General features: G+C 48.9%; 1 protein-coding gene across 7 annotated transcripts in view; it reads left to right on the forward strand.

Annotated features, from left to right (window-relative positions):
* The window catches only part of NFATC2 (nuclear factor of activated T cells 2), a 161552-nt gene that overhangs the window by 60493 nt on the left and 80018 nt on the right, over window positions 1-21041 (forward strand). For all 7 annotated transcript variants that reach the window (XM_041733059.1, XM_041733060.1, XM_041733056.1 and 4 more), the window contains exon 4: window positions 20698-20900. In XM_041733059.1, the coding sequence (XP_041588993.1) occupies window positions 20698-20900 (203 nt within the window). The remainder of the gene's footprint in view (window positions 1-20697; window positions 20901-21041) is intronic.

Consider the following 21041-nt stretch of genomic DNA (forward strand, 5'->3'; position numbering starts at 1 on the left):
TGGGAGAGGCATATAGTCCCATCTGAGCGGTGAACTGCAGCGCTGCGCTGGGATTCCGTGCGCCCGCGGACACACGGACACGCGGACACACGGCCGGCAGGACAGGGCGACATGAAAGGAACAGGCTCGACCTTGACGGGGCCCAGCCCCCGGCTCCCTGGAGGCAGTTGAAAGGAAAGCTGCCGATAAGGAGGCGCTTTATCACGCCTCTTGACAGGCCCCGCTTCCTCCCCTGCGTGGCCCGAGCCTTAAACCCCTTCCAAGTCCCTGGCCCGGAGCCTGGGCCGCGAGCGGTGGGAGTGGGCCCGGGACAGGACGGGGGGCCAAGCCTTTGAAACATCCAGAGGGCCCCACGCGGCCCTTATCTCGGCGCGTTGTTGTTTCTGGGCCGGAAAAGGGAAGCGTAAAGAGGAAAGGCTTTCTCCTGCGGCTTTTGTGTTTGGTTCACATTAAATGAGGCCGGGCCGGGGTTTTTTTTGTTGTTTGTTTTCCCACTTTTCAGCGCCAGGATGATGGATGACTCTCGGGGGGGTGGCAGGCCACACGCCACGCTCACGCTCACGCACGCTGGGGCCGGCGGGTGCACAGTGGGCTCCGCGGCTCCGGGCCAGGGCGAGTGGGGTGCCGGGCCCCCAGGCCCCCAGGGCCGCCCCACGGAGCCCGCCGTGCCAGGGCGTGGAGGGCTGTGAATTCATTCACTCTGGGGCCCTGGCAGCCGGTGGCCGCGTCTAGACAGGAAGATGTGTGTGATTGGATTCAAGACGGGGCTGTAGCTCCTGCTGCGGGAGCAGCCGCCTGGAGCCCTGGGGCTGGGGGGAGCCCTGGGGGGTGGGGGCGCAGGGGGAGCCCAGGCTGCTGGAGGCAGGGGCGATGTGGCAGAGGGGACAGGAAGGGCAGAAGGGATACAAGGATGGGCGACGCGGAGAGGGGACGGACCCCCGCGGGACCCTCACGGGCTTTGCACGGGGACTGAGGCTGGGGACATGTGTGGACTCGCGTGCACAGGGACCTACCGCTCCTGGTGCTGTGCCCCAGCCCATCTGTACCAGCTCCTGGGCGCTGATGTTCAAGTTTTCAGGAATTCCACGGTATTTTGGCTAATTTACCTCCCTTGGATCCCCTCCCTCGGGGGAAGGCGTGGAAGAGTATAGCGCAGTGACCTCCTGGCTCTCCTGGGTGGCTCAGCAGTTGGGTGCCTGCCTTTGGCTCAGGGCGGGATCCTGGGGTCCCAGGATCGAGATCGAGGCCCCACATGGAGCCTGCTTCTCCTGCCTGTGTCTCTGCTCTCTCTCTCTCTCTCTGTGTGTGTGTCTCTCACGAATAAATAAATAAAATCTTAAAAAAAAAAAAAAGAATATCTCTTCCCAACTCCATCTTCACTGACAACATGCCCAGAGCTTGAGAACCACCCCGGTGGGAGTATTTACACCGTGGAAATTAGTGAATGCTACAAATCAAGGCTCTTCCCTTGGAGAGTGGTTGTTAAATCTTTACCAGCCCCCTGCTGTATACCCCCCAGGCACACGTAGGCTGGCAGGCAGGCAGGAAGCTGCCTGAACAAATGCCACTTTTTGTTTTAGGAAAAAATATCAAACATTTATAGATTGGTTGATTTTCTTTTTCCATCCTCTTCTCTGCACTCTAGCCCCCAGGTAGGACAGTGGTGCTTTTTCCTCCTGCAGGGAAGTCATTAGCAAAGCTTCTTGGCCCCCTGAGCAAAGAAAGGTTTGCTGAGCCTCTGCTGTGTCTGGGCACTGACCCAGGTGGTTTTCTGAACTTGTGCCCTGATCATCTCCTGGCTCCCCACCCCCAGGATCACCCAGGCTTGGTTGTGCTTTTCCCTAGCACGTCCTGTGATATATACTTTGTACATCAGTCAGTTCTGCAAACTGGGGTTCCCTGATAGATGAATTGTGTGGTACTTAATCTGCATTTTAGAAAGCATTTGTAATTATTTTACTGGCACTTTTGTTCTGTTGTGTATTTATGTGCACCTTTGATTTCTGACTGGTGATCCTGGCTTCCTATTTATGGTAGTGGCCTAAAGATTATTTGTCGATAAATTTCTACCAGTAAAAATATGAGTTAAATTTTAAGGAGAAAGATTCAGAAAATAACAGTCCAGCAGAAGCTCAGACACGTGGCTGGAGAAGGGGGTATGCGGAACCACTGTTGTGGCCACTTGTGGGTTTGCATCTCTTTCCCCCTCCTTCTAAAACCGAAGGAACAGAGTATCAGAGGGGGGTGAAGAGAATGGGCCTTGGAGCTGGATCTGCCACAGATGGAACCCTGGCTTCTCTCTTCCCTGCTGTGTGACCCTGAACAAATTCCTTGCCCTCCCTGTGCCTCAGTTTCCTCTTGTATAAGAAAGCAGTACCTCCCTCTCCAGGTTGGCATGAGGATTGGATGAGTTGATAGTACCAGCACTCAGAACAATGCCCAACATTTAGCAAACACTCATGACAGTACTAGCTGCCGCTGCCATTGCGGTTGTTGTTATTATGATTAATTATAGCATCCCCCTGTTATACAGATTTTCCCTAGCATGGCGTTGTTTTTTTTTTTTTTTTTTCTCTTTGTGGATAGACAGGGTTCAACAAATATTTGTTGACTTGAATCGAATTTTAGATTTTTAGAAAGCTGCCAGGCCTGGCACCTTTCAACCAGGAAAAAGCAATCGGGAAACCAGACAGAAAGTAAGCAGCAATTTTTATTTCTAGCGAGCCCCATCGTCACTCCTATGTGTGTCAGACGGCCGTCTCTTCCCCCACCCCACCACCCCCCTTCAGGAATACCTTTCTAGACGCTCACTAGGATTGTGTGGGAGAGGGCAGGGAGCCTCCCAGACTGACTTGGGTGTTGTTACCTGGTATTTTCTGAGCAGTTGGATCATTTGACTTTTTGTAAATGGCAGTTTCTTCCTGATTCACTTTTAGTACTGGCTCTTGAGAGAAACAATTTTTTTGTGAAGCCTTCTGTAAAGCAGACGTGTGCTCTGATGTATAGATCTATTTGCACCTTGAGTTTTTTTTTTTGTTTTTAATTGAGGCTCACCTGAGCATGGTTGTCTTGTTCTCACTGAGGTGAGTTGAGGGGAACATGGAGGTGTAGAGGTAAATGATGTTCTGATGGTGGGGTGATAGGCCTTTCAGTTAGGTTTAAAGGTGCATCTAATAGAAACCTCACATCATAGTTGCTTAAACACTCAAAAATTTATTTTATTGTGTGCAAAGCCTAGAAGTGAGTGATTCAGAGTACTGTGGAGCCATCAGGAATCCAGGCTCCTTCTCCCTTCTTGTTCTGCTCAAGATCCCCTCATGATCCATAATGATTGCAGGAGATGCCACCATCACATCTATGCTCCATGCAGTGGAATTCCAAGAAGAAGGAAGTCAGGGCAAAAGGCTCCCCCACTGGGTTAGCTTCCTTTTGGGAGCCCTTCTGCAAGTTCTCCCCACACTTCTGCTTATATCTCATTGACTCCAACCTGGTCATGTGACCACTTTCATCTGCAAAGGAGGCTGAGACATGTAGACCCTTAGCTGGGCTCATTGTCACCAGAGATCATTAGGATCCTATTACTAAGGAAGGGAAAATGAATAATGGATAGAGGGCAAGAGGTCTCTGCCACAACAGATGACCTTGAAGAAGAAAGATACTGTAGCACCATTTTTATAATACAATTTTAAAGATTTGAGAGATGTGGTTCTTTAGTTCTTAACTGGTTTTCTCTGGCCTGTGGTCTAGGGAGGTGGATGCTCAACTCATAGATGTGGCGGGGATTTGAGAGAGGTCCTACAGGATGCTGCTAGAGAGGAGGGCAGGAGGGGGCTCCTGTGATGATGGTCTCTGGGGACTTTTGGGATTCTTTTTTGAGAACCTGTGTGCAAAAGTCAAAACATCACAGGCCTCCCTCCCGCTCACCTGTCTTTTTCAGCGCTGAGTTTCCAGCATCTAGAACTGCGCGAGGCCCACTGTAGGCACTTTCTCTGTATTCAGTGAAAGAATAAGTGAATCTGAGCCTTGTTTCCTCATTGACAAAACCCAGATGAGTGCCTTCGACCTTCTGGCCTTTATACCTAGAGCGTGTTCTAAGGAGCCATGAATAATAACAGGTGCCAGGGGCCTTTAAAGTCAGTGCTCAACGGGATGCCTGGGTGGCTCAGTGGTTGAGTGTCTGCCTTTGGCTCAGGTCATGATCCTGGGTCCTGGGATCAAGTTCCACACTGGGGTCCCTGCAGGGAGCCTGCTTCTCCCTCTGCCTGTGTCTCTCATGAATAAGTAAATAAAATCTTTAATAAAATAAAAATAAAGTCAGTGCTCAACACTAGGTGTTGTATGTAAGTAATGAATCACCACTGAATTCTGCTCCTGAAACCAATATTGCACTGTATGTCTATATGTTAACTAACTAAAAAAAAAAAAAAAAAAAAAAAAAAGACAAAGTCAGTGCTCAAAATGCTGGGCAAGGTACAGCTATTACTTTTTAATACTTTTTTTTCTTAAGAACTAAGACAATATGTGCTCATTATGAAGTGTTTAGAATATATAGATTGCTCACTTATTAATTATTATGTACCTACTGTGTGCTAGGCTCTGAGTCCAGGTGAAGAAGAAAAATAAGGTATTCATTCCATGGAGGAAATGGATATCAAACAGGTTAAACCATCAGTACGATTATTTCAGATTGTGATGAAGCATTTTAAGGGGGAAAAGTGGGTAATAGGAGAGAAAGCCTGGGGAGGTAGTTTACTTTATGTTGGGATCATCGAGGGGGTGGTTCTCTCCAGGGATGGGTTCATTTAAGTTGATATTTGAATGACCATAAGGAATCAGGCCAGTGAGACTCAGAACATTCCAGATAAAGGGAACAGTAAGTGCAAAGGCTCTGAGGCAGGAGAGCTCAGGTGTTTGAGGAAGGTTGAGGAGGCCTGTGTGGCTTCCTGCGGCGCATGAGGGAAGGAGCAGGAGGAGATAAAACTGGAGAGAGAAGAAGGGATCTGATCATGCAGGACTTTGCAGGCCATAGAATTTGAATTTAATTGTTTATACACTGGAAAACCATTGGGGGTTTTAAGTAGAGGAGTGATATTACCTGATTTGCTTTAAAAAGATCCCTCTGGCTTGTTTCTAGAGGCTATTTAGGATTCGAGGAGTGGGGCAGAGCAAAAGAAAAGCAGGCAGAGGGGATCCCTGGGTGGCGCAGCGGTTTGGCGCCTGCCTTTGGCCCAGGGCGCGATCCTGGAGACCCGGGATCGAATCCCACATCGGGCTCCTGGTGCATGGAGCCTGCTTCTCCCTCTGCCTATGTCTCTGCCTCTCTCTCTCTCTCTGTGTGTGACTATCATAAATAAAAAGAAAAGCAGGCAGATGGCAGTGGGGTGGATGCCGTGGTCTAGACAAGAGGCAGCCGTTGGGGGACCCAGGGGAGGTGGAGAACAAGGTGAGAAGTGAAGGCTGGAGGTTTTGCCAGTTGTACTCTTGATGGACAAGGGATAGGATTCCAGTACGGGCTTCCCACAGAAACCACCCCCCACCCCCCCACGAACGTCAAAGGAATTGAGGACTGGTTCCCAGTGGGGCGATTCTGACCCTCGGGACGGTAGACAATGTCCAGAGACGTTTTTGGCATCACATCTGGGGGCGGGGTGGTGTAGGTTCCCGGCATCTCGTGAGTGCAGGCCAGAGATGCTGCTGCCAAACATCCTATAGTGCGCAGGGCATCCCCTGCGGCAGGTCGTTGCCTGGCCCCCAAATCAAGTCAACCTTGGTCAATATGCCGAGGCTGAGAAATTCCGATTCATCAGTTGTTGGGCTTTTAAAAAATTCTTAGCCCATATCTTAAATAAATTATAGGACAATGAAAACCCTGAATGTTACCATTGCCCCAGAGGGGTCCCTGATTCTTCACGGCAGGGGTGGGTGTAATGGTTCTGCAGCGCGGCCCTCTGCTTGCGGCCCCTCCCCGCGAGGCCTCTGCTGAATGATGAACGAATGAATGAATGAGCACAGGAGCTGCCTCCATCAAGAGATGAGTCAGAGGGGATCGGCCCCCAGCCTCCCCTCGTGTTACGAAAGCCAGGCCCCATGCGGCCGCGCACAAGAACGGGCTCCTTGTTCCTGTATGATGTGATTTGTTGACCTGCCAGGGAGCCCCGCCTCTCCGCAGGTCACCGGCAGCGGCGGGCAGTCTCCCCGCTGTCTCGCCGCCCAGCGCGGGGCACCAGAGCGGTGCGGGGCCCTCCAAAAACCCACCCTTTGAAACGAAAGAAATTGGATCTTAAAATCCCAAAATAGTGTACGGAAAGGTACACATCACGTCTGCCTTCCCCTCTTCCCCCTGGTGGCAAAAGTGACTCAGAGGTGTTGGTCTGCATCCAGGGAGACCTGCGCTGCCTCTGGGGGCGGGGGCGGGGGCGGGGGTGTGATTGGATGGGGCTGGCTCACCTTTCCCTTGGCTCTGCTGCCTTTCTAGAGTCTCCCTTTTCCCCCACCCCACTGTCCCGGGGTTCCTTCTCAGCTTTGGGCTGCTATGAAAAAGGAGGGGCCGGAGCAGATGCTTATCTCCCCCCACTCCATGCCCCTGTCTTTGGTGGAACATTGATGAGGAGCTGAGCTGCATTTGCGTTGGGTGTTATGTTGGAGTGTTCTGGGGGGCTGCCAGCAGGATGGCGAGATGGGATTCTTACCCCCCTGGGGTCCTTGGGGTGCTCCATGCTGCTGCGTCGGGTCCCACCAGTCAGGGGCAGGTAGGCCCACGGAATGGCCATGATGGCCAGGAGCTGCCTTGCGTCCTCAATTGTCCCCTGCAAGGGGGACTCTGTCTTCTTCCTCTTCTCTGCTTCTCCTAGAGCCCAGGTCCCCCCTGCAGACAGGAGTGTGTCCCTCACTGTCAGGCCAGTGCTTGGGGTGAGAGATGCCTGGAGAAACGTTTTGGAAGCATGCTGTCCCTTCTCGTTTGGGCTTTGGGTGAACACGCTGGTGGTGGGGGGCCCTGTGCGGGCCTTGCTTCTCCCTCACCGTCTCCACCGGGTTGCCAAGTCACTGCACTTTCGGCCCAGTTTCTCCCTGTGTGGATCCCTGAGTGCTGCCTGGAGAAGAGATTGTAAACTTCATTTTTCCAGCCCAAGTTTGTCTCCTCTTTGACTTCCAGTGGACTTGGCCTGGTATAATATGTCTCTTTCACGGTGAGACACATTCCTGCAGACTGGCTCAAACGGTAGTGAATTTAGGCGGACTCCAAACGCGGAGATTCTCTTCCAGACATGAATAAGCCTCCTCTTTCAGGGTCACTGGAGGATGAATCACCCGGCAATATGTTGAGCCACATAGGAACCTGAGAATCAATCTGTTCATTTATTTACTCAGCAAATATTTATTGAACGTCTACTATATGCCGGGTACTGCTCAAGATGCTGGGCCACAGTAATGAACAAACTGTCATTCTAGCGGCGGGGGCTGTGGGGGGAGTGGGGCAGACAATAAGCAGAAGCATGAGGTGACACTTATCACTATAAGGAAGGAAATCAACAGGAAGCCATGATGGAGCGACAGTGGGGTGAGGGCGGGGGCTCTACTCTAGCCAGACTTCTCTGAGAAGGCCTCGAATTTAGGCTGAGACCTGAAGAATTGGGAAGAACCAGCTGTGGGAAGATCTGGGTGGTGGTGGTGGTTGGGGGGGTATTCTGGGCTGTGAGAACAGCAAGTGCAAAGGCCCTGAGGTAGGAGCAAACTCGGGCTATTTAAGGAGCATCAAGGAGGTCCATGTGGCTGGACCAGAGTTGGGGAGATAGTGTTGGTGACATGGGCAAAGGCCAGATCGTGCAGGGTTTTGTATGCAGTGACGAGGCATTTCGGTTTTATTCTAAACATAGCTGAGGATCACTACGTTTTAGAGCTGAGAGACAGCCTTCAAGATGATTTCTTCCGAGAACTGAAACTAGAGAAGAGGAATTTACCAAAAGTCACCCAGCCACCATTGGTGGATGAGTATTAACAAGAATGGATACTTATTGAATTCTTGCTGCACGCTTTAGACCTAACTCACTCGATCCTTCCGACAGCCCGGTGAGGTGCGTCATGCCCGTAGTCCCTCTTACAGATGAAGAAACTGAGTCCCGGAGAAGTCCATAACTCACTTGCCACAACAGAGGAAGTACCAGTGGCAGGTCATGACCCCAGACAGGCTGGCTCCGGGGGCCCCACTCACGCAGTGGCACAGAGAGAAGACCTGCAAAGTACTCATTTGGCTTTTTAAAACAAAAAACAAAAAAAAACCCAAACTCCATCCGAAGGTTGACTCCAAGAAGGCTTGCATATTTTAATCCAGGACTTCCAGACTCATCTCCTAGATGACTCAGTCGCTCCTTGGCCCAGGGAGATAACTGGTCAGGATGGAGATGCTGGTGGGGAGCCACAATGCAGCTGACAGTCCTTTCAAGTCGACCGAGGCAGGGGGTTGGGAGTGGAGGGGGTGAGTGGACCTGAGAAGGGGAAGCCCCCCCTATAGGAGGGGGCGGGGGCAGTACGGTCCAGTTCCTTTGTGCAAAGACCCCTGGAGGTGCTGGGGTGGGAGACACACACTAGGTCCGGGATCTCGTCCGCTAATGCGCCTCGCCTCTGATCTCTCCCTGGCTTCCTCGGGCTTTCCAATGTGGACATGGTAATTGGAAACAAATTTAGCATGTTTCAAAGCCATCAGGCTTCTCTTCAGGCAGCGTGCTTGCTGTGCGGTAGATACGTCTGTTTTTAATTTCCAGTGATGTGAGAAATATAGAATGACTTGATTCTTAATTTAGAATCCTGAGAGAGGGAGAGAGAGAGAGAGAGAGAGACTGTCTTGTTTTGTTTTCAAGCCTGTGCAAAATACCGAATTCTCCTTCTCCGGCTCACCATGTGATTTTAAAACGTGGCCCTATCTGTGGGCATCTGGAGTTTGCTGGTCATAGAGGTCTCCTGCCAGCTGAAGACGTGTCTGGCTGGGGGTGTCCCAGCTGGGGTTGACAAGCGGATGTGCCGCTCCTTTTTCATCACACCCTGGAGCTGCTGTCACCTCTGTTTGGGACAGGGCAGGCCAGGGACCAGTCATCCGACCAGCTGAGTCCTGCCCACGCTGAGCAGGACACAGTGGTCGCTCTGGGCCGGGAAGATAGATTGCGCTGGGGAGGAGGTGGTGTGGGCAGCATAGGGGGAAGGAAGGGTCTGGAGGGGTTGCCAGCCACTCAGACGCTCCCTGTGAGTGTTGCTCACACTTCGAGCACCTGCATGGATATCATAGATGCCTCAGTGAGCAAGACAGATAAGTTGATGATGCTCTCGGTGCAGGAGGCAGAAAGAAGCAAATAAATATATTGTGTGGTGTCTGGTGGTGATAATTGGCTGATGTAACGGGAAGCAGGATGGATGAATGAGGAGTGGGAAGGGTATATGGGGTGCCTGCCACATTGGGGTGGGTGGTTGGGGAAGGCCGTGCTGGCGAGGAGTCCTCTGAGGACAGGTTTGAATGAAGAGAGAAGTGAGCAGCACTGTGGATTTGGGGGAAGAACATTCCAAGCAGAGGGAACAATAAGTGGGAGCGTGTGTCTGGCCTGTGCCTGGCCTGTTTGAGGACCACCAGGCCAGTGTGGCTGGAGCAGAGGGAGTGAGGACGGTGAGCTGGAGATGGTGAAGAGAGGACCAGATCGTATAGGATCTTCTGAGTTATGTGCAAGACACGGGCTTTTTGACCTGAGTAAGATGTTGGCTGTTGGTGGCGGGGTGGGGGGGTGGGGTGGAGGGCACGCAGGGGGAGGGCAGTGTTGAGCAGAGGAACAGGATCCCTAACTTCAGACTGTAAAGATCATTCTAGCTGCTGCGTGAAGAAGACTGTGTGGAGGGGGAGGGGGCAGGGAGGGAGCAGGGAGAAGGATGAAGGCAGGGAGACCAGGAAGGAGTCTACTGCACCAGTCCAGGCAAGAGATTGTAGAAGCTCAGACCAGGGTGGTGATAATAGGACTCGTGAAAAGCAGTTAGATTTTGGATGGATTTTGAATGTTGAGTCACCAAGACTTGCTACTCGACTGGATGTGGTGTGTGGTTTGCTTATCTCTTGGTTGTAGGCCCCATAGCCTGAACTCAAACGGAGCCTGCTGGCACTTCAGCCTGTCTCTTTCTTTGCTGAAGGCTTCCACCTTGGACCTCCTACTCTTGAGGTTTCCACGGGTGGGTCCTGGGTTTTGACTTTTCTCACCGGATGGGATGGCACATCGCACATGCATTGGTACCTTCATTGCTTTAGTTTTTCTTCCTTCTGGCCTTTAAAAGAAGTGTCAAGATTCACAAAGAGAAAAATGGGGTGGGGAGGATCTCTTTCTGTGAATGAATGTTTTGGCCTTATTTTTTACATTATACATTCATAAAATAATTTTTGTGTTGAGCTGTAACCAATATAATAGATTCAGGGGTGCTGCAGCCATGGGCTCTTGGGACAACCAAGCTTCTCCCTGGGAATGATCAAAATCCAGGGGATATTTTATTTTATTTTATTATTACTATTTTTAAACATTTTATTTATTCATAAGAGACACAGAAAGAGAGGCAGAGACACAGGCAGAGGGAGAAGCAGGTTCCCTGTAGGGAGCCCGATGCGGGACTCGATTCCAGGACCCCGGGATCACGCCCTGAGCCAAAGGCAGGCACTCAACCACTAAGCCACCCAGGCATCCCTCCAGTGGGCATTTTAAAAAGAGCGTCTGATTTTTGGTTTTGTATTTTATTTTAATTAATTAATTTATTTTAAAGATTTTATTTATTTATTCATGAGAGACACAGAGAGAGAGGCAGAGACACAGGCAGAGGGAGAAGCAGGCTCCCTGCAGGTAGCTCGATGTGGGACTCGATCTTGGGACTCCAGGATCACACCCTTGAGCCAATGTCAGGCACTAAACCGCTGAGCCACCCAGGGATCCCCAGATTTCTGGTTTTATTTTAAATTTTACTTTGGATTCCCACACACTCCCCACCCTCACACCTACATAACACTAACAGGTATATTGGGTCTCACTGTCACAGTATATTTTGGAGATTATTTTATATCCATACATAAAAGCTTCCCTAGAGTTGCCCAGGTTGTGCACTGCACAGTGCCAAGGGATGCCATTCGTATTAACTGCCACGCAGGTTCCTAGAATACTCATTCTTTTCTGTAACAGCATCATATTGCGTCGTCCATCACCACTGACTTAACCAGTACTCTTGATGGGCCCAATCTTTTGCTATTTTAAAAAGTGCGGCACTCAACGACCTTGTGCTTAATTTTTTCCACACATCTGCCAGGACGCCCATAGGACAGCCCACTCACCAGTAGTAGAGTTACTTCATCAAAGGGGGTGTACATTTTTAATTTTAAAAGATAACTGCAAAGTTACCTGCACACTTTGGTGTGCAATTTGAATTTGGAAGGTGACTTTGCTTGCCCCAGGCCCCTGGAAAGGACCTCACTTTTGGGTTTGGGGGAGCCTAGAAAGAGGCCTCATGACCAAAGTCTCCCTAAAATGGGGGCGACAGGGCATAGGGGACCTCAAGAGGTCCATCATGCCATCCCAAGACATGAGGTTGTTCTTGCAAGACCCAAATCACTCGGCTTTTGGAGAAGCAAGGAAATGGCTCCATGATCTTCCTATCAAATCTCCAAAGTCTATTTGTGTGTGTCTGGGTGTGTCTGTGTGTGCAATAGGTTTGGGTGCACCCTATTTCCACAGACTCTCCTCGTGGGTTTATGTATTTCAACCAGGTCGCTCTCTTGTCCTGTCTTTTGTGTCCGTCCACGTAGAGCAGATGAGGGAGGTGAGACCTGGATTCAAATCCCTGCTCTGCTGCTAGCTTGCTGGGGGGACCTGACCTCTCTGAGCTGAGCTTCTTCTTCTGTAAAAAGGGCAATTGAATAGCTCACAGAACTTTGTGGGGATGGACGGGGGGCAGACATGCAGCAAGTAACTGGACAGTGAATTAGGTCTGGTAATGATGGTGAAGGAGGCAGCAAAGGAGAGTGTTACTGGGGGGCCCTGCCCCACCTAGGAGCAAGGAAACTTAGGTGGGAAATAAGATTTGGGTCCCGCTCTGCAGTGGGAGTTAAGGAGGATGGGGGTGGGGCGAGATTATTCCTAATGATCAGAGGCAGGGGAACACCCTGTAAGGGGCAGGGGATTGGGGTGCTGGTAGGGGGATGTGTGCTGTGGGGAGGGGCCAGGCCACGCCTGCCCTGCAGCCAGCGGACCGGACAGGGAGTGAGGAGCCAAAGTTTCTGAAAGGTCATCCTGGCTGCAGGGTGGGGAATGGGGGGCGAGGGCTGGAGGGAAGGTGGTAGTTTGGATGAAGGGGGAGGCGATGGAGGGAGGGGGGTGGGTCTGAGTGCGCTTTAGGAAGCAGAATTGACAGGGCTTTGAGATGGAGCCAGTAGAGGGAGGAGGCAGAGGGCGGTCTCAAGAATTAGGATTTCTGGTGAAGTTACTACTGTGTGCTCACTAGGTGGGTGGGTGTGTAATGCCTGTTGGGATGCCTGAGGTGAGAGTAAAGTCATCATCTAATTTCCCTGGTGTGTATGTGTGTCCGTGTGTGAGAGTCTGGTGTGAGTCTGTGTGTCTGTGTGTGTATGCTTGTGTGTGTGTGAGTCTATTTGTGTGTGACTGTGTGTGTCTGTGTATGCATCTATGTGTGTCTGTGTGAGTCTATGTGTCTGTGTGTGTATGAGTCTATGTGTGTCTGTGTCTGTGTGAGTCTATTTGTGTGTGTCTACGTGTGCATCTATGTGTGTCTGTGTGAGTCTGTGTGTTTGTGTGTGTATCTGTGTATGTGCATCTATGTATGTCTGTGTGAGTCTGTGTGTGCATCTCTGTGTGTCTGTGTGTGTCTATTTGTGTGCATGTGTCTGTGTGTTTGCATCTGTGTGAGTCTATGTGTGCGTGTACATCTATGTTTATCTGTGTATGCTTGTGTGTGTATCACTGTATGCATCTATGTGTGTCTGTGTGAGTCTATGTGTGTGTGTATGAGTCTATGTGTGTCTGTGTGAGTCTATTTGTGTGTGTGTGTGCATCTGTGTGTGTCTGTGAGTATCTGTGTCTATGTGTATGCTTGTGTGTGTCCGTGTGTGAGAGTCTGGTGTGAGTCTGTGTGTCTGTGTGTGTATGCTTGTGTGTGTGTGAGTCTATTTGTGTGTGACTGTGTGTGTCTGTGTGTGCATCTATGTGTGTCTGTGTGAATCTGTGTTTGTGTGTGTATCTGTGTATGCGCATCTATGTATGTCTGTGTGAGTCTGTGTGTGTGCATCTATGTGTGTCTGCGTGTGAGTCTATTTGTGTGCATGTGTCTGTGTGCGTATCTGTGTGTGTGCATCTGTGTGAGTCTATGTGTGTGTGTGTACATCTATGTTTGTGTGTGTATGCTTGTGTGTGTGTGTCTGTATCACTGTGTATGCATCTATGTGTGTCTGTGTGAGTCTATTTGTGTGTGTGTGTGCATCTGTGTGTGTCTGTGAGTATCTGTGTCTATGTGTATGCTTGTGTGTGTCCGTGTGTGTATGTGCCTATGTGTAGGGGGCTGGGGAGGCAGGTAGGTTCTGCAATTTTTGCATCCAAAACAATAAAGGCAGAGTTTGGGATCCACGCATACTTGCAGAAATCTCCTCCCTCCTGCTATGTGGCAACGGGGAATCGCAAGAAAACACCCCCACAGGCTTTTCCCTTCTTTCGCAGTGAAGTCTATGAGGACGATACCAATTTCCTAATATTCCAAATTCAACAACAACAAAAAAATGCTACTTAACATTGTTAAAGTTTGATTTTAGTAAAATTCAAAACAGTTTCTTTGGCCAGTTGCCATTTTGAAAATCAATCCCACATTTTGGACTTGATGGCAATCTTCGTCCATCTGAGAGTATTTAAAAAGCTCTAGCAGGGTTGATAGAAAAGTTGTTTTCAAGGAAATGTCATTTAGGAGTTCTCATTGCAGGGTCTATCACGGGGGAAGGTTTGAACGCCGTCAGTGCCCCAAGGTAGGGGTTAAAGCTGTAGCCCATACAGAGGTTGGACATGCCAGGGGTAGGACCCAGGGTGACGCAAGGGTGGGGGCAAAACTTAAGGCAGCACTCACCCCCGGGTGCCTACCTGGCCTTTAGACAATCCCGAGAACCAGTGCCTCCGTAAGTCACGTGGCCAGGTGCCCGGGCACCTCCCTGGCCTTGCTAGTCCCCGGGAGAGCCTCTGCAGTCATTTGAGATCCTCTCAAATAAGATTCAATGACAAGGGGAAATGGTCACACTGTATTGTTAAGTGGAAACAGTATGTAAAACAGAATCCCAAATATGTGCGCCTAGAAGAAAAGTCTGGAAGGAATATACTAAAACGCTTCCTTATTTTGAGAGAGTATTTTCTTGATAATTTATACTTTATTTTGATTTTTTTGGTATTGTCTGTTTTTCCTACAATAAATGAACCGCTACTCACTTTTCCTTTGTCTTGTTATACAGTTACTATCAGCGTCGATGGATGTTCTTTTATCTGTGCACCAGGGCAGTTAAATTGCTGTATTGCTGTTGCGAGTGGGTAGGGCTTGAATCTGGGGGTGGGTTTTTTTTTTTTTAAAGATTTTATTTATTTATTCGTGAGAGACACACGGAGAGAGGCAGAGACACAGGTGGAGGGAGAAGCAGGCTCCCTGTGGGAAGCCCAGTGTGGGACTGGATGACCTGAGCCAAAGGCAGACAGATGCTCAACCACTGAGCCTCCCAGGCGTCCCAGGGGGTGGGGGTTCTGATGGGCCTTCCCCGTGAAACCCTGGGTCTCTGAGGCCTGGACACCGTGTTCGCTCCGGGTTCTTTTTGCTGAGCTGGTGGGATATACCTGCCTGTCTTAAGAGGCCTACTCCAGATTCTGGCCTTTTTCCGAGTCAGGTGTGACCCAGAGGCAGCCAGCAAGGCCACATCCTTGGGGTTCCACCCCAGGGGCTTTGGAACTGTAGGGTCATGAGCAGGGCCCTTAATCCTGCTGAGCCTCAGTTTTCTCATCCAAAAAAGGAGTGACCCTGCTTTCCTGCTGTGCAGATTAAATCAGCTTTGCCACTCCCTCCTCACGAACCAAACCTCACCACCCTGTGCACCAGAAACACCCCTTCTTCCTGGAACCCTGTCAGCCACCTGGGAAATGACAAGAAGCAGAACTTTCGCTCTCACCTCTGTGCAGGAAGCAGAGCCTCTTGTGCTTTGGAGACCAGCTGACCTTGAACTCATAGGTTTGCAGCAGGTGTCTGCTAAAGTCAGAAGGTGACTTTGCTTGCCCCTGGGAAGGACCTCACCTCTGGGGGAGCCTAGAAAGAGGCCTCGTGACCAAAGTCTCCCTAAAATGGGCGCAACAGGGCATAGGGGACCTCAAGGGGCCATCATGCCATCCCAAGACATGAGGTTGTTTTTGCAAGACCCAAATCACTCAGCTTTGGAGAAGCAAGGAAATGGCTCCATGATCTTCCTACCAAATCTCCAGATGGCTGGCTGGGCTCTCCAGAATGAGCACAGCAAGCAGTCAGAGCCCTGGGGCACCTTCTACCACCTTCTCGGGGAGGGTGGGGGTGGAGGGGAAGTGTTCTTTGCATTTCATGCAAGCTGGTGAGCTTTCTTCACGGGGCCCCACCTCCTTCCAGCACTCTGTCAGAGTGGCTGTTAGCCAGCCCGCAGAGAAGACTGGAATTAGTGCCTGGGTTTGCCACCCACAGGCATGTTTCGGGTCGTTTTTCACTTTGCTAGTCTTTCACATTCATTCTTCACCTTTCCATTCAGTTCTGTAGTCTCACCTCCGTGTTTTGATTTATGTCATCCTGTGATGACAAGGAAAAGTCTCTGCTCACGGGCCCTTGCTGGGTGCTATACTCTGGGGCCCTACGAAAGTCATCTTGCGAAGCCTTTGAAGGAGCCCCAGGGAGTAGGAGGTGGTATCCCTCTCTTTCGTGATCATTTGAAACCCAGAAGGGTGGAGCCCCTGCTCCAAAGTCACACAGCTTTCAAGAAGCAGGGCTGGGATCGAACTTTAGCTGTGTCTGACCAAGAATGAAATCCTTTCCTCTTTCTGGGACACCACACCCCTGCCTGGTGCTACCTGGGGAGGGGCCACTCCCCTGGTGAGATGGGCTCTCTCTCTTCTCACCGCAGGTGTTGGTCAGGCTCTACCATGGGGCTGCTCTAGAACACAGAGAGGACCTTCTTTTCTTTTATTTAATTTTTTATTTATTTATTTTTTTGAGGACCTTCTTTTAAAGGAACGAGAGGGATGCCTGGGCAGCCCAGTGGTTGAGCATCTGCCTTCGGCTCAGGTTGTGATCCCGGGATCCCGGGATCGAGTCCCACGTCAGGCTCCCTACATGAAGCCTGCTTCTCCTTCTGCCTGTGTCTCTGCCTCTCTGTGTGTCTCTAATGAATAAATAAATAAAATCTTTTTAAAAAAAGTAAAGGAATGGGCTTCTTTTTCATGAGGAGCACCATTATTTATATTGATTTCTGGTGCCTTCCTTTCTCTCCATCCATTCCCCTCCAGCTCCTCTGACACCCCTTCTTGAGCAAGGAGAACATGTTTGATCTCCCACCTGAGCACGTGTGTTTCCTCTGAGGACCTCATCTGTGTGTCTGACCTGTAGTCCCAGCTCCCCGAGCAGCTGTGGTCACACCAGGTCATGGAGCATGTGGTGGTTAACAGAGTGGCCTGGCAGCCTGGAATCCACATCCTAGCTCGGCCCTACACTAGCCGGGGTACCTGGACAGGCCGCCTGACCCTTGCAAGCCTCAGTGGGTCCCTCCTACCCAGTTACTTGGCCTGTGGGTGGCGTGCATTTAGCTGATGCGTTGTTGGTGACCATGACTGTGAATTCAATATGTTTATTGCTCACACTGACCAAAATAAACAAGGTTCCTGCCACCAAGGTTCTTGGGCCTTGTGTTCAGGTGGGGAAGAGAGAGAGAGAGATACTAGGCAAACAACTAACGAAACAAGACAATTTTTAGATGGTCATGAAGTCACGATTCCAGTGCTATGCTCGAGAATGTTAAGTGTCCGATTCTCTGGAAAAAAAAAAAAAAAAAAGAGCCCTGATGTGTAGCATTTGCCAGTTTTTGTGGTATAAATATCCCTACTGTGGCTGACTTCAAGTTACCAAAGTGGCATCCACTGGCTCTTAAAATTTCTAAAACTTTAACAAGTGGCTTTTTGCAAGGCCCGAGAAGCTGTTTCCAGCATTGGGTGTGGCTCGGGAAAGACCTGAAAGTATCTGAAAACAGAATGTACCAGTGGGAGAGCATTCTAGGCAGAGAAGGGGGCTGTGCACAAGCCCTGAGGTGGGGGAGAGAGCTCGGTGTACCCAGGGAACAGAAGATGGTGGGTTTTGGCAGGGACCTAATGGGGTGAAGGGAGAAGAAGTGAGACTCTGTGCTGGTGGAAGCCTCATAGACCATGGGACCAAGTTAGGATTTTTTTCTAAGGCCACAGGAAGTCTTTGGAGAGTTGTAAGCAAGAGAGTGTCTGTGTCTCTCATTTGCATTTTTTTTTAAAAAGGTGATTGGACTATTCTGTAAAAAGCCAGAAGGGGCCAGTTGGGGGACAGTGGTGTGTGGGCCAGTGTTCCTGCAGGGAAAGAGATAGAAGTTGCTGGATTCAGATTGATCCACAGGGATGTGGCACATTATATCTTCAGGTGTCTCCTGGATGTTCACCGTGAGTACATATACTGAGGCTGCAATTTCTTCTTCCATCCTGGGGAGGAGGAAGGAAACAGACCATCAGGGCTCGCTATCTATCCAACCTACTCCTGTCTACACTGTGCAATACTCTGTTTACTACCTCCCAATAAATCCAAGAGAGGAGGTGAGGAAATATATTTATCTTGGGTCCAAATACAAAGCACAACCAACAGAAACAAAATCTGAACTCTGACCTTCTTCCTGTGATTTTTGCAGGAGAACAGTACACTGTTCTTCACTTTGCCTGGGGGAGAAGATAAGAGGCTCCCACTCAGGATTTCCATCTTTGCCCTTGGGCGCCTCTTGGGTGTGTATCAGACATGTAAATGCTGTGGGCCGCGGCCTGGCAGGTTTTAAAAGGGGTGTCATCTGGCTCTGCTCCACTCCCAGCCTGTCTCTGTATGGTGTTTAGAAGGCTGTTGAGAAGAACTCCATCTCTCTGGACGGGTGTTGTCCAGTAGAACTTGCTGATGGAAATGTTCTGTATCTGTGCCACTAGCCATCCATCTGTGGCTCCTGAGTGCTGAAAATGTGGCTAGTGTGACCGAGAAATTGGATTTTCCATTTTCTTTAATTTTTGTATCTATTATACTGGTCGACATGGTTCTAGACCATGTGTAACCCTCCCATTACCCTGGAGCCTTTGTTTCTTGGCAGTTGACTAGAGATCCTAGTTTTGTAGATCTGCAGAGAAGGGTAGGGTTTTGGAAGCTGTCACTTGTCACAGCCCCACGCCCGCATGATTTGCCAAGAATGGAACAGTGTTTTTCAGGGGGAGAGTGGCAAGATGAGACACCATCTTCAAAGTCTCAACCCAGTCCTCTTTTTCTTTTGTGTGTGTGTGTGTGTGTGTGTGTGTGTGTGTGTATTTTTAAAACTAATGTTACATTTCACAAGTTTCTAGGCATAGATTCTTCATTCATTGTAAATCAAGTGGTAGTCTTCTCTGACCACCTTCTTAACCTTAATCTCCTCCATCCCTAGAAGTGACTATGGTGTGGTCACTTTAGCATACAACCCTTTGTACCTTTTCCTATTGCATTTATATCTGTATCAATGGATAGATCCCAAACATCCAGCATTAAAAAAAAATAAGTTGTATTGTGTTTTTCTGCAAATTGTCATCTTTTTCAGCAGTAAGTCTTAGATCTTTCTGGGTTAGTTCATTGATCTTTACTGTGTTTTTTGTGTTTTTTTTTTTTAATTGCTGGACTATTTCCTAGCCTGGACATTTCATATTACTCAGAAGCCTACTGCTGTAATTAATTGATTATTATTCCATTTGTTTTCGTAAACATTTTTGTGCATGTCTCCTAAATGCACAATATTTCTTCTAAAGGTACATAGTGAGAAATGGAATTAGCAGGTCATAGGGAATATGTATTTCTGATTATAATAGCTGCTACATAATACTCTTTAAGGGGTACCTGGCTGGCTTAGTTGGTAGAGCATGCAAGCCTTGATCTCGGGATTATACCAGCCCCATACTGGGTATAGAGATTACTAAAAAATAAAATCCTTAAAAAAATAATAACAAAATAGTTATACCCTGTTATGTCCTTATCACTTGCATGGGAGTGCCTGTGTGCCCATAGTTTCTAAAACAGGTGATTTTATCAAATACCAACATGCATGCCAATCTAGCAGGTGAAAAATGATATCCCATAGTTATGTAATTTGCATTTTCCTGTTTATAAGTCAGATTGAACATCTTTTCCATACTAATGGCCATTTGTTTTTCTGTGAATTGCCTGTTCAAATTTCTTGCTCATTTTTATGTGGGATAATTTTGTTAATTCATTCAGCAAATGTGTCCCAGAACACCTACCATGTACCAAGCAGCATTCTAGGCACTAGGGATGTTGTGGCAAGTAAAATAAATAGACATGCCTGCCCTTGAAGAGATAGTTGTAGGAGAAAGACCTGGGCTCCTGGGTGGCTCAGCTGGATAAGTGTTCAACTCTTGATTTTGGCTCAGGTCATGATCTTGGGGTTGTGAGATTGAGTTCCATGTCAGGCTCCATGCTGGGCATGGAGCTTGCTTCAGATTCTGTCTCTCCCTCTCTCACTGCCCCTCTCCCCTTCTCATGTGCACACACTCTTTCTTTCTCTCTAGAAAGAAAGAAAGAAAGAAAGAAAGAAAGAAAGAAAGAAAGACCTAACCAAAAGGAATCAAAGAAATATATAATAATATTAGATGGGATAAAAAGAAGGAAGAGGAGATAGAGAAGAAGGAAGGAGATAGTCCTACCCACTGAGGGTAAGACTCAGTTTTTAGTAGGATGGCCAGGAATCTTGTCCTTTACTTATTCATTTGTAGGCATTCTTTATGTATTTGTGTACTAATCCTTTGCCTATTCTATGTTACCCACATTTTCTTCCAGTCTTTAATTTTCTTTTGACTCAGATGATGGTACTTTTGCCTTGGTCTCTCTCCCTCTCTCTTTCTTTCTTTTTCTTTTTTTTTGATTAAAAAATATAACTTGTTAATGATTTTAATTAAAAAAACTTTTAATTAAAAAATATATTCATATAAAAAGTGTGAGTTCCTTCTTCCCAGGCAACCATTGTCAAGAGCTCTTATTTACCTTTCCTGATTATTTTCTATCTTCAGCACCATGTGACATTCTCCCCACCACCCTACTGACAACACTGAGCTCTGGGAGTTTCTGGCTGTTTCCTCATAAATGCAGCTCTGATCTACTACATTCATCCTCATGGTTGTTTAATATTCCAATTAAGAGAGGATATCTGTAATTTATTTGAGCAGCCCTTCTGGTTGGACCTCAAGGTTACTTCCAGTTCTCCATTCCTCTAGATGATGCAGCAATCCTGTGCTCTTTCTGCTGCCCATGAGCTTCTCCGATCTTGGTGGGACTATACCCAGCAACACCCTGCATACCAAAGGTGCTATAATAATCTGATTTTTGTTTTCTCCCCTACAGCTCCATGGCTACATGGAAAACAAGCCCCTGGGTCTTCAGATCTTCATTGGGACAGCTGATGAGCGGATCCTTAAGCCCCATGCCTTCTACCAGGTGCACCGGATCACAGGAAAAACCGTCACTACCACCAGCTATGAGAAGATTGTGGGCAACACCAAAGTCTTGGAGATCCCTCTGGAGCCAAAAAACAACATGAGGGCGACGTAAGGGCTGTGGGCCAAGGGTGATGGGTCTTTACGGGGAAGCAAGTGGGGCCAAGTGGCAGGGATTTGGGACAGGGGACTCTGAAGTTGGTGGAAGAAACCATGGATGGTTCTTCCCACTCTGTGATGGACCCTTAAAGA

Source organism: Vulpes lagopus, chromosome 18 (assembly GCF_018345385.1).
Source record: "Vulpes lagopus strain Blue_001 chromosome 18, ASM1834538v1, whole genome shotgun sequence".
Lineage (NCBI taxonomy): Eukaryota > Metazoa > Chordata > Mammalia > Carnivora > Canidae > Vulpes > Vulpes lagopus.